The 12,254-nt window shown below is 36.9% G+C and overlaps 1 protein-coding gene across 3 annotated transcripts in view; it reads left to right on the top strand.

Moving 5' to 3' along the window:
- The window catches only part of DIP2B (disco interacting protein 2 homolog B), a 195,804-nt gene that overhangs the window by 84,124 nt on the left and 99,426 nt on the right, over positions 1–12,254 (top strand). For all 3 annotated transcript variants that reach the window (XM_081934084.1, XM_081934085.1, XM_081934086.1), the window contains exon 2: positions 3,012–3,083. In XM_081934084.1, coding sequence (XP_081790210.1) covers positions 3,012–3,083 — 72 coding nt within the window. The remainder of the gene's footprint in view (positions 1–3,011; positions 3,084–12,254) is intronic.

Raw genomic sequence — 12,254 nt, forward strand, 5'->3', positions numbered from 1 at the left:
GGAGGCTTTCAGAGAGCTCCTGGGGACTGGGGAGGGCAGAAATGAGCAAAAAACGGGCCGTTTTTTGCTCCATTTCCCCACCCCCGCCCCAGGAGCACTCCATAAGCTTCCTAGTGCTCTTTTTTGACAAAAAATTGGCCTGTTTTTGTGGAAAAATGGGCCATTTTTCCTTGTTTTTGCCTCCCCCCCCCCCCGGAACACTCTACAAGCCTCCTAAGGGCTAATCATGCCCCTTTTTTGAAGAAAAATGGGATGTTTTGGGAGGTTTGCAGAGTGTAAAACTTTTTTTTATTTGCCTCTTCAAAACCTTGGTGCATTGTATACTCCGGAGCGTCTTATACTCCAAAAAATACGGTAAATAAGTGGAAACTGAAACACCATAGAAAATGATGTTGGTTATGGCAAAACTGCTTTGAACTGAACTATATGGAAATTACCCAAAGCAGTTATAAAAAATATTATTCTGAAATGCATTTGGAAAGAGTTCAAAAATCATGACTTAATGGGGCGATGGTATAGCTCATAAGCTTCCCTATCTCTGTACCTGCATTTTACTGACAATACAGTGGAGTAGTTTTATTCTTTTCATAATTAAAAAACAAAGTTATGGAGATGAATGGATGGATAACCAAACAAATAGATGAAACAACATAGCAATGTTTTATATTTATTTAAATTCTAGAGGAGAAAGAAATTAAGAAAAGTAATACAATTAGACATGGTTCACTTGTGTTTGAGTTTGGGTTTTTTTTGACACAGTCTTCAACATAATAAATATAGCCTTCAACATACTATACTATAATGGCTTTACCTTAAAGTGTAAAATCACAATAATCAGACTGTGTATTCTGAACATTGTAGTTCAGTAGATCTGGAGGAAGATTAAAGATAACTTTTCTGAGTCCTGCTTCCTTGGTTTACATTATGCTTGTTAGCCTCCCCAAGGATACTGATGTGGCCTCAAGCCCTCTCCTTGAAGATGACTTCAAAGCAGTACTAAATGCTGCCTTGAGGTTGCTATCTAGAATATGTAACACTAAGGCTAGAGGAATTGCAGTGACTGCAGCTACCAAGTAAATTAAGTTTTAAGAATTACAGGAGATAATGATTAGAAGGGTCTTTAAAATATAATTCCTGTGCTGGAGTTCACTAGTTTTGCCATTTAAAGCCTTAAACTGCTTAAACCTCCAATACAACATTTCTATCAGTAATGTGTTCGCCCTTAAGCTTGAAAGTGTATTATATGGTTACATAGGAACAAGGGCCTCTCTATGGAGGTGTTTAACATCAGAATCCTGGAGACCAGGGTGTGTTTACTGCTTAGTTCCAGGTGAAGTCCTCTTTTTACGATTTCATGTGTCAACAACTACATTTTGTTTTTTTCTCTTGTCCCTTGAGAAAATTAGTGCTTCACTACTTATTATAGAAATTGTTTTAATCTTTTTAAAGTATTTTAATTGTGTGTCATTATTTTCTTCTATTTAATGGATTGTAGTGTTTTCAAAGATCTTGAGTATATAGATTTTAAATACTTCAATAAATAAAAAGTACCTATGAAATGCAGTATAAAATCAAGAAATAACATATGTAGGTTTATATAGCAGCAGGAAGACCTGCTGTGGTCGTTGTTCGGCATACTATGTTTCCCTGAAAATAAGACAGGGTCTTATTTTCTTTTGACCCTCGAAATAAGCGTTATTTTCAGGGAGGGCTTATTATTTTTGAGGTGCAGGAGACGGAGAGCGTGGTCACCTCATGGCTGCTGCTGTGTTGCAATATTTTCAGGGAGGGCTTATTTTTTTGGGAGGGCTTATTTTAGCACATGTGCTCAAAAGCCCGATTAGGCTTATCTGGGGAGGACTTATTTTCAGGGAAACAGAGTAGTATGAGGCAGACCCATCCCAAAGTTTATTTTTTTGCAAGACACTACAAGTGAAAGGCAAAGTTAATTCATTTGTGAATTTTGCTCCATTATGTCTTAGACTAGAATCCTAATTTATTACTAATTTGGACTCTACTTCTTTTTGGAACTTGGGTTTTTATTCAGCAGTATCAATATAATATTGTTACACCAAAAAGAGTATAGGAGCAATATCTTTGCCATAAGTTAAGGTATTTTGATTCAGTTTCCGTTAGACTGTTGACTATGCTTAAGTCTCTCCTCTATAGTGGATGGTTTACAAATAATCTTTTGGTGGTACAGTTACAAAAAGGTGATGACAAATCTACAAAAGCATTTCCATTGTTTCTGGACTTAATGTTTTTTCTGTTCTATCTTAATCCTTTGTTTCAACATTTTTTCCTCTGCCATTCTGTAAAAGGAATGCAAAGGTGACCTTGAAGAAAGTATCCAACTGCCATTAAGTAAACATCAGCTTGGTTCTGAAGGGGAGGAGGGTGTCGAGGAAGACGCTCAAAATTTCTCTCTCTCGATTCTTTTGGTGTAAGAGGGGGTGAGAGAGAGAGAGAAGAGACTCTGTCACCCTGTTTGCATAGCCTGAAGTAATAATGTAGCCTTGTGAGGGATTTGGCCTTTCTTAAAGAACTGACACATTCAGATAAAATATAAATTTAGAATGAAAAAAGGAACAGCATATGGTTCTTTCAGCATATCAAACAGATCAGTGTCATAGAGCTTTATTTAATAAATTAATCATCGTGTAACCTATTTTTTTACATTACTTTGTCTTCAGTTTATATTATATAACGACTCCCAATGCTTCTTACGGCCATCCTGCTTGCTTTGAATAAATTAATAGCCATGAGCGAGGTTAAAAATAGATCACGTCCAAACAGATGAAAAATATGTAAAGTTTATGATAGTTTAAATGGTGTGGAACACCAATAATGGTTTTTAGAAGCGTTTGTAATCACTCCATTGCTATTTGCTGGTAGAGCATAAAGCTGGTTCAGTTTATCATAGCTGCATATGTACATATAGTAACTTTAAATAGCCTATCCTGAATTTATGATATGTTACATCTGACATTTTGCTACCTTATATTTTTTAGGAGATATTACCCAGAAGGGCTATGAGAAGAAAAGGGCGAAATTGTTGGCTCCATATTTCCCACAGACTCAAGGTAGGCTTTTTGTGATGCTTGAGCTGCTCTTAAGAACATTATTAGTTGGGCCATTATAAGTCATAAGGATATCAAAAGATAGTGTGTTATGATATCATTGCATACTTGCTTATTTAGATATTTATTTTATTAAATTTACAACTCTATAATAATTCTGGATAGCATACAAAAAAAAATACAGATTTAAAAACCAAAAACATTTAGAAAAAAAAATTCTAAAGGGTAAAATACAGGCAATCCATCACTCACTCCAAACCAACGACTAAGGGAAGACATAGATTTTCAGGGCTCTTTTAAATATAGTCAGGAATGGAAGCCAGACAAATCTCGGGAATTGGGATTCCATAGGGTTTCATAGTCTGCAAAGAAAAGTTACACTTCCTGGGTCCCATAATATAGTAGTGTTTAATGGATGACCTGGAACATCCCCATTCTGCCCAGTTATACTGGCTAGGAAGATACTTTAGAAAACAGGCAATCTTAATCACACTCTCTAGATTATAGGCCCGTGATGGCAATCCTATGGCACGTGTGCCAGATGTAGCACGCAGTACCCTCTCTGTGGACACGTGAGCCGTTGCCCCAGTTCAGGTCCGCTGCACATGCGCATGTGCCTCCCACTGGCCAGCTGATCTTTGAGTATCTGTCATGCATGCAGGGTGGGTAGGGTGCATGGGGAGGCTCATGCACATGCGCAGGGGGGAAGGTGCGTGGGGGGCACATGTGCCAGGGTGGGGTGCATGCATGGGGCGTGAATTGCATTTGGGGGGTTTAGACGTGCGCACATTCACACATGCATGCGCTCTTTGGACACTCGGTCCAGAAAAGGTTAGCCATCACTGTTATAGGCAATAAACAAAACTGCAACATTAATTGCGTCTCTTAAGTCTAGTGGTAACCATTGCAGCTCACATAGCAAGACTGCTACACGGATATGATATGACATGGCAATAATTATTTATGCAGCTTCATTCTGGACTAGCTGGAGCTTCATTCAAGGACAGCCTCATATAGAAGGCATTGCAAAACTCCATGCATGAGGTGACTAAACCACACGAGTGTCTGAAAAATTTTCTGATCCAGATAGAGATGAATGAAGCTGTGTAAATACTTTGTTAGCCACAGTTACCATCTGCTCCTCAAATCTGAATGTTCGGGAAGACCCTCAAACTGTGCAGTCCTAAAGGGGGAAAGGCCATCCTATTCAGGATGAAAGATAAAGTGTCTCTGGTTCCGTAATATACATGTTGTAATTCCTCCAAAGATCATCAACAAGTGCAGTTATTGCTGACTCAGTGCTATGTCTGGGCCTGAATCCTGACTGAAAGGACTCCAGATAATCAGTTTCCTCGGGGCCCTCTGTACTCACAGCCTAACCATCTCATCAGTCACCTTTCCTAAAAAGGAAAGGCTGGAGACAGGGCAAAAGTTGTCCAGCACATGGGGTCTAACAAAGGCCTCTTGAGGAGGGGATGCATCACTGCTTCCTTCAAGACTGCAGGGACAATTCCCTTCCACAACAAAACAGATACAAATAGTATGGACCTAATCACATCCTGTGGTATAGGTGGGTGGGTGGGTAGATAGTTGGACGGATAGAGACAGATAGCTCTTCTCATTGTCTTACAGCCTAATCTACTGACATGGGCTAAGACGGCAAAATAATGAATGCAATGTATGCTTAAAATACCCTCTTAGAATAACTTGTTTAGAAATGTATGCATGACGTAGTTTTTAAAACAACCGTATACATTAAAATATGAAAGAAATAGAGCCAGTGGGAAATAAAGAAGTATTCTATTCACAGAATTCTAGATGTAATGAAAGATTATTTGTTCATTAGTCATAAAAATAACAGTAATGGCTATCAAAAAACAGAAAAAAATAGCAAAAGACTACTTAATAAATGAGGCTTTTACAAAAAAAGTCAAAAGAATGTACTGAGGCCTTTTGATGTGGGAGGGAATTGAATGTCTCATACCAGTGACATACTGCAATTAGCTGTTGGAGAGATTTAAATGAAGGAGAGGGAGAGTTGAAGGGACTGAGTGTCAGTACCTTAGAAGAATGAATTTTGTTTTGTTGGCAATATATTTGAGCTGGCAAGCATCATCATTACTTTCATCCACAGAAGAAAGAGCTTTGCAGTTTTCATGTTATTTTATGACACAAAGATGTATTTTCAAAAATATCAGCATATATATTTCAGGTTTTAACAAGTTAAAAAAAACCAAACAACAATCCAACTTCTTAAACTGCTGTCTTGTACGACATTAACAATCTGGGAAATAGCATGACATTGGACTTTAGCTTGAAAGTAGTCCTTTTCACTGACTCTAAATAACAACAAAGATCCTTAAAAAGGAAACTTAAGGTTTATGCTTCTTGATGCTGAGTCAGTTTGCTTCTGAAACTTGTAAAAGAAAAACAAATTGAGGTCATATTGAAGCTCATTCATTAAAATAACTGGAGCAGATGCAATGAAACAAGAAATTTTAGGAATGGATACATAGAGGTAAGCATTGCATGTTGCTTTCTGTGGGAATTGGGTGTGTCTGACCTACTCCCGTTAGTGCCTGAAGCTACTGAGGATAAATTTATTTTGATGCAGCCAGGCTGGCCGCATGGGGAAAACGAACATATTCATACAAGAATATTTTAGTGTCTTAATTCACATAAGTGAAATTAATTATTTTTTCTTGTAAAATAAGAAACATCTTTGCTAGAAGATCCATATGTGATACCTTGGGACCTCCTATACAGGAGGATTGTTCACTTTTTAAAACTGTACTGTTCCTTTCTAGCTCAGTTGGGCCTTTTGCAGGAATACCTGATGGTAATTTTTTTTATTTCAATTGGAACAGATTGTAGATGAAGAATGGCATTCTTAGTTTAGCATTCAAATCTGTGGTGTTGCTCCTGATATCCAGAGCTTAAAATAACAAAACATCCGGTGTTTTTTTTTAAAAAATATGATGCTTGTGTTCACTTTTATTAGAAAGGAGGCTTTACAGTTTTCAGATAATGCCCAGAAAATGTGTGATGATGGTAATTCTTGATTATTTGTTTAATTTATTTATTGTATAATTATAACATGTATATTTACTGTTCAACTATTTTAATATGACTGTACACTGCCCCGAGTCTCTTTTGAGAGAGGGGCGGTCTAGAAATCCAATAAAGTTAAGTTAAGTTAAGTTATTTCTGCATTCTGCCTCCAAAAGTGGGCCAGTAAAAAAAAATCCAATCTTTTAAGTCATAATACTAAATATTTGGAGTTGGAGCCCTCAAAGATAAATTGGCTTTATTGAGAGTTAAATTAATATAGCATGTTCTATAAATAATAGTTGTTTTTAATTGTTGTTAATCTGTATGTTAAAAATTCAGAATTTTCTGTTATTAGCCTATACAAAACCTATACAAAAATGTATCCATTGTAATATGATGTTATATGTTTTTGATTTGAAAGTTTTAGCAATGTGGATTTGATTTACAAGTGAACAACTTAAATTATAATATACTGGTACTCACTAGACAGGTAGATTGTATAACCTTTTCTAATAAAAGCACGTTCATTATTGAAATGGTATATGTTATATAAAGCAATAAATGGAACTTTTTTCAGATTTATTATTTAGATAATAAAACAATGGATTAATAGAACTGTACCAGACTTACATACAAATAAATGGATGGATGGGCGTATTTCCAATTCCAGGTCAGCTAGTTGTTTATGTTTGGAATAATAACAAATAATATTATTTATATTATAAATACGATTATAAAAATTAAATCGTGTGCGTGTGTGTGTGCACGCACGCGCGCACACACACACGATTTTAATTTTTATAATTAAAATTTGCCTCCTTTGCAATTTTAGAAAAAGGTTGAGTTATTAGATGAATTTAAAAAAAATCTGCTGATTTCTGAATTGCCTATATATATATGTTCTGTTCTGATTGCTTTCCTCTCTGTTATATTGATATCCAAACTCTTCCTTCTTGCTCCATCACTTCAGATTTTCCATCACTTCAGATTTTCTGTTCAATTTCTCATTCGCAATTTTAGAAAAAAAGTTCAGCTATTAGGTCAATTCCATCTCTACTACCAGTAGAATATCCTTAGAAATCAAGTTATCAAATGACCACTGGACCTGAGTTTTTTTACAACCATTTTTACTGCAGTCTTTTAAGCAAATTGTAGAAATGTTAAGCAAAATCACATGGTTGTTAAGCAAATCCAACTTCCCCAGTTGATGTTTTGCTGGAAACCAGCTGGAAAGATTGCAAATGACGTTCATATGAATGCAGAGTGGTGCAACCAGTTGTAAATGCAAGCTGGTGGTCGGGCGCCCGAGTTGTGATCACATGACTGCAGGGGTGGTGCAAAACAGTGGCAATTGTGAGGACAGGTTGTAAATAACTTTTTCTGAGCCCATCACAGGGTGGATTTGATGTAAATCAAGTTGATTTAAATCATGATTTAAATCATAATTTTTAAAAACTATCATCTCTGCTCTGCTCCTCTGGCCCTCTGTGGACTCACCGACAGTCTCACTTTTGCAGAATATACAGCCTCATGCTACATAACTAAGTTCCATTTCATGCTGAATAAACTAAATTATTTATGTGTCTTAAATAGAAAACTATCTTTTGGTAGATTTTTTTTCTCCAAAAGCATTTTATTAAAATAAATTTGATAAAAAAAATCTGTGAAATAAAAACATCTGATTTTTTAATTTTTTTTTAATCATCTATTTTTACCCTGGGCCATCATAACTTTGACCCATCATTCAATGAATGGATGTAAGTAGAAGACTAGCTGTAGTTTTAAGTGTTTTTCTTTTTCTCTCTTTGCTTGTAATAACCCTCCTTATTTCACGTGGGAGAATATAAATTATACTGTAGACTACCTTCCTTTTTATATTCCAATTCCTTTCTTTAAAATATTTTTTCAAAACCCAATACTTTTGGGGAAGTGTTTCCAGTTTCCTTATAATATTTCCTTTCCTCTGCTGTTAATTAATGCCACTGATGTTTACCATTTCCTTGGTTAATAGCAGATGTCCTAGATTCAGATTTATGCTCACCACAGCTTCTTTGCCTTCTTTCTTATTTGTGAAAATGAGATCATTAGTAGCTTTGTTAATGTTTTATTAATATAAAAAAATCTTAATGTTCTATGCCAGAAATCAAATTTCTTTTAAAAAATAATGGTTGATGACCAGCAAGTAAAAAAAAAAAAAACCTTAGAAGCAATGAACAAAAACAATAAAATACAAACCATGTGAAAGCTAAAAAAAATTAAAACACACAAGACAAGGAGAACATTCAATGAAATGTAGTAAAACAGCACAAAACATAAAACAGAAATGCAATAAGATAAAAAGGAAAGCCACTGCTGTGACATCTTAGGGAAATTGCAACAGAGAGAAATGGAGGAGCAAATAGGAAACGGATTGCTCTTCCTCATTCAAGACTGGGGATTTGTTAGGAGGGGGCTAAAAGAATGGCTGTAGTTAAATTGGTGTAGTAAAGGCAGTAGAAAAAGTCACACAATAAGAATCTCTGGTTCTTACTGACCAGTGGGATGACCTCTCTCTCCGAATAGGATCTTGCTGTATCTCCCATCTGGTGCTGCTGAGGGCAAGGCATTCATCCAAGCCAAAAATATTGGCTCCACAGCATGCTAGATAATGTAGCTTGTGGCCATTAAAAGGTTTCCCAGTTCAGAACCCACCCACCCCTCAAAAAGTTGGCTTCAGCATTCAAACCTGTTTGGAGTGTGATATCAAAGACACTTGAAGGGTTTCAGTTGAGTTTTCTCTAGCTTAGCAGCAGCAGAAAATAGGTAAAAAGGTGACGCTAACAAAAGTCAGTGAAGATTCTCCCCCCCTTTCTTTTATCATGAGGAGAAGTTACCAAGGAGAATTAATGGGGCCAATGAACGTTCGGAGAACAGGAGTTGAAGCTGGACAGTTGGCAAATGCAGACATGTTGATTAAAGCATTCAAAACATAGTATGGGAAGCAGAAGAAGACTACCTAGACTGAGAAACATCTAAGGGTTTTGAACCATAGTAAGCAACGCTATACACCATACAGTATTTAGGAAGTAGTGTTATCTTTGAAAAACTTGATGGCGGTAGGAATATATCTGCCTCTTTTGAAATGAAAAAAATTGCCTTAGCACTGTTGTTGGCTTTGGCAAGCTTTGTAATTTGAAAAATTATGCTGTTTTTTAAAAAAAGAATTTTATTATTTCCAATTTGCTATTGATGTTTGTGGTGACTAGATCTTCCTCAGAAAAGCATAATTTTGGTCTTAGAGTAATTGATAAAAAGCCCTTCTTTCTTAAAGCATTTTTCTAAGGCCTAGAGCCGTGATGGCGAACCTATGCCACTTGTGCCAGAGATGGCACTCAGAGGCCTCTCTGTGGGCACATGCGCCATCACCAGCTGCTCCTCATGCGCGCTGACCAGCTACTCTGCACAGCCTGAAAACTGGCCCCAAAACAGCCATTTTCCAGGGGCTTTGGGGGGCTGTTTTCAGGTCATTTTGGGGGCATTTTGAGGTCATTTTGGGGCCCAAAATGGCCTGAAAAGCACCTCAAAAACTGCCTGAAAAAAGGCCAAAATACAAGCATGTGCGCACCGACCAGCTCGTCTTTGGGTTTCTGGTGCTCTGGCGTGTGCACATGCATGCACGTTCCGGTTTGGGCACTTGGTGCCGAAAAGATTTGCCATCACTGGCCTTGTCGATCAGAAAGGTCAGCAGTTCGGCGGTTCGAATCTCTAGCACCGCGTAACTGAGTGAGCTCCCGTTACTTGTCTCAGCTTCTGCCAACCTAGCAGTTCAAAAACATGTAAAAATGTAAGTAGAAAAATAGGAACCACCTTTGGTAGGAAGGTAAAAGCATTCTGTGTGGCTTGGCGTTTAGTCATTGCCAGCCACACCACCACAGAGACATCTTTGGACAGTGCTGGCTCTTCAGCTTTGAAATGGAGATGAGCACTGCCCCCTAGAGTCGGGAACAACTAGCACATATGTGCAGGGGGGGGGGAACCTTCTAAGGCCTGCAGACAACTCCTGAAAGTGCACTTGTGTAAGCAAAAGAATTGCTCCATCGTTGACATACAACAGAAGTGTCAAATACTTGTCACTGAGTTTAGAAGGATGGAATTCCTTTCTGGCTAAGGTAGTTACTATGAATTCACATAGATATTAAACAATAAGGAAGCTAAATTACAACCCTTTTTCAGGATTGAATAGGTAGATTGGAATGTCTCCAATATGATGGTCAGTTGTTTAGCATTTAATTTGGGTGACTTTATCTTGATTTTGTTATAATTTATTGATTATGTGCCATCAAGTCAGTGTTGATTCTCAGCAATCACAACTAAGTGATTTTCTTCAGGGTACTCTGCCCTTAACCTGGTTGTTCAGATCTTTCAAAGGTATAGCAGCCTAATTAGAAAGGGTAACCCCTGGTCAGTAGAAATGAGGGACAGTTTCTACTGGATTCAGTTATTTGGAATAGAATTGATGGTTTAATTCATTGAAGATAATCTATATCTATAATCTAAAAGAGGCAGTATTGCTCATGTATGTATTTATCTCTTAGGAATTGTAAAATGGCAAATTGATCCATTGTAGATCCGCCCTCCCTAAATTTTGCTTATTTATCAGCTAGAACTGTGATGGCGAACCTATGGCACGTGTGCCACAGCTGGCATGCAGAGCCATTTCTTAAGGCACGTGAGACGTTGCCCTGTCAGCTCCACAGCGCATGTGTGTGCTGGCCAACTGATTTTGGCTTTCATTTTTGGCTGTTTTTCGCCCTCTGGAGACTTTCCTGAAGCCTCTGGAGGGCAAAAAAACAACCCAACGCGCAAACCGGAAGTTCGGGAATTTCTGAATGCTATTTATTATATATTAAAATAGTAAAAATACAGTGGAATAGTAAATAAATAAGGAATAGAATATGGAACTAAGAGTTTCCTTTGCTTGAATTTTTATTAATGAAATATTAATTGTGGGTTTCTACTTAAAAATGATTTAATGTTAAGATAAAACTAAATCATTGTAAACTAGAAAAAAGGGTTAAATGCAAAAAAAAAAAAAAACCACCAACCCCATATGGTTAGACTTGCAGCAAACAAAACAAACAAGGGGCATTCATTAAGCTTTATGGCTGTTTGAGAGATATTTGTTCTAGACAAAGGACATTGTCATCCTTCAAATGCTGCATTTAAAAGCATTCAAATCTCTTTACAAGCACTGTTGCTAGCTGGATGTGTTGGTGATTGAGAACAATCAATATAGCAAATACATATGAACTCTTTGAATTTTGGAACATTCCTTTCAAGATTTCATTTTTTTAAACTATAATTATCAAGTTAGCAAATCAAGTGTTTCAGTGACTTGGCTTTAATAAAACAGCAGCAGCGCTAAGGTTCAGTACCACTAGCATCAGATTGATAAATTGTCTGGGTTTTTTTTTTTTTTTTTTTGGCAGAATGTTGCCTTTGTGTATGGTAGCCAGTAGTCACAAGATGATGAGGCAACACTAGTATAATTATATAATTAATAAAATATGTTAAAGGGCAAAATATAATATAATTAAAATCTTAGCCACTAGACTACTCATAGTTCTGCTTAATTTCTGCCTTCTCTTATGGTGCTCTAATCCCCCCCCCCCCCATAGCACAACTTTATTAATGATGAACCTAATACTGATAAACCTGTGTTAAACAGCCTTTTGTAGAAGAAATTGATGTCTTCACATGTGAGCAGGAACCACGGCCATTGTGGTTGCTTCTAAGAAGCTACTTTTTGGTTGCAACTTGACAAGATGCTGTTCAGAATCTTTTTAATTGGATTTGCTGGTGCAAGTTTATACCTTGGTTTGCAACTCTGCCCCCTAGTGGTAGAATGTAGAAATACTGCTTTAGAGTTTTGTAAAAAAAAAAAAAACCCCAAAAAACAAAAAATACAATTCTGAGAATAGCATCTTATTCTGTTTAAAGTTATTTTATTGGTGGATGTAATTTTGATATTTGCGCCTGGGTTAACTGGGCTTTTTAACAATAAACATAATTTAGAAAAGATGGCTTTTGATATAATGAATTCATGTCTCCCCCCCCCCCTCTCGCTACTTCCACATTAAGAGT

The sequence above is a fragment of the Natrix helvetica genome, assembly GCF_964273705.1.
Source record: "Natrix helvetica genome assembly, chromosome: 1".
Lineage (NCBI taxonomy): Eukaryota > Metazoa > Chordata > Lepidosauria > Squamata > Natricidae > Natrix > Natrix helvetica.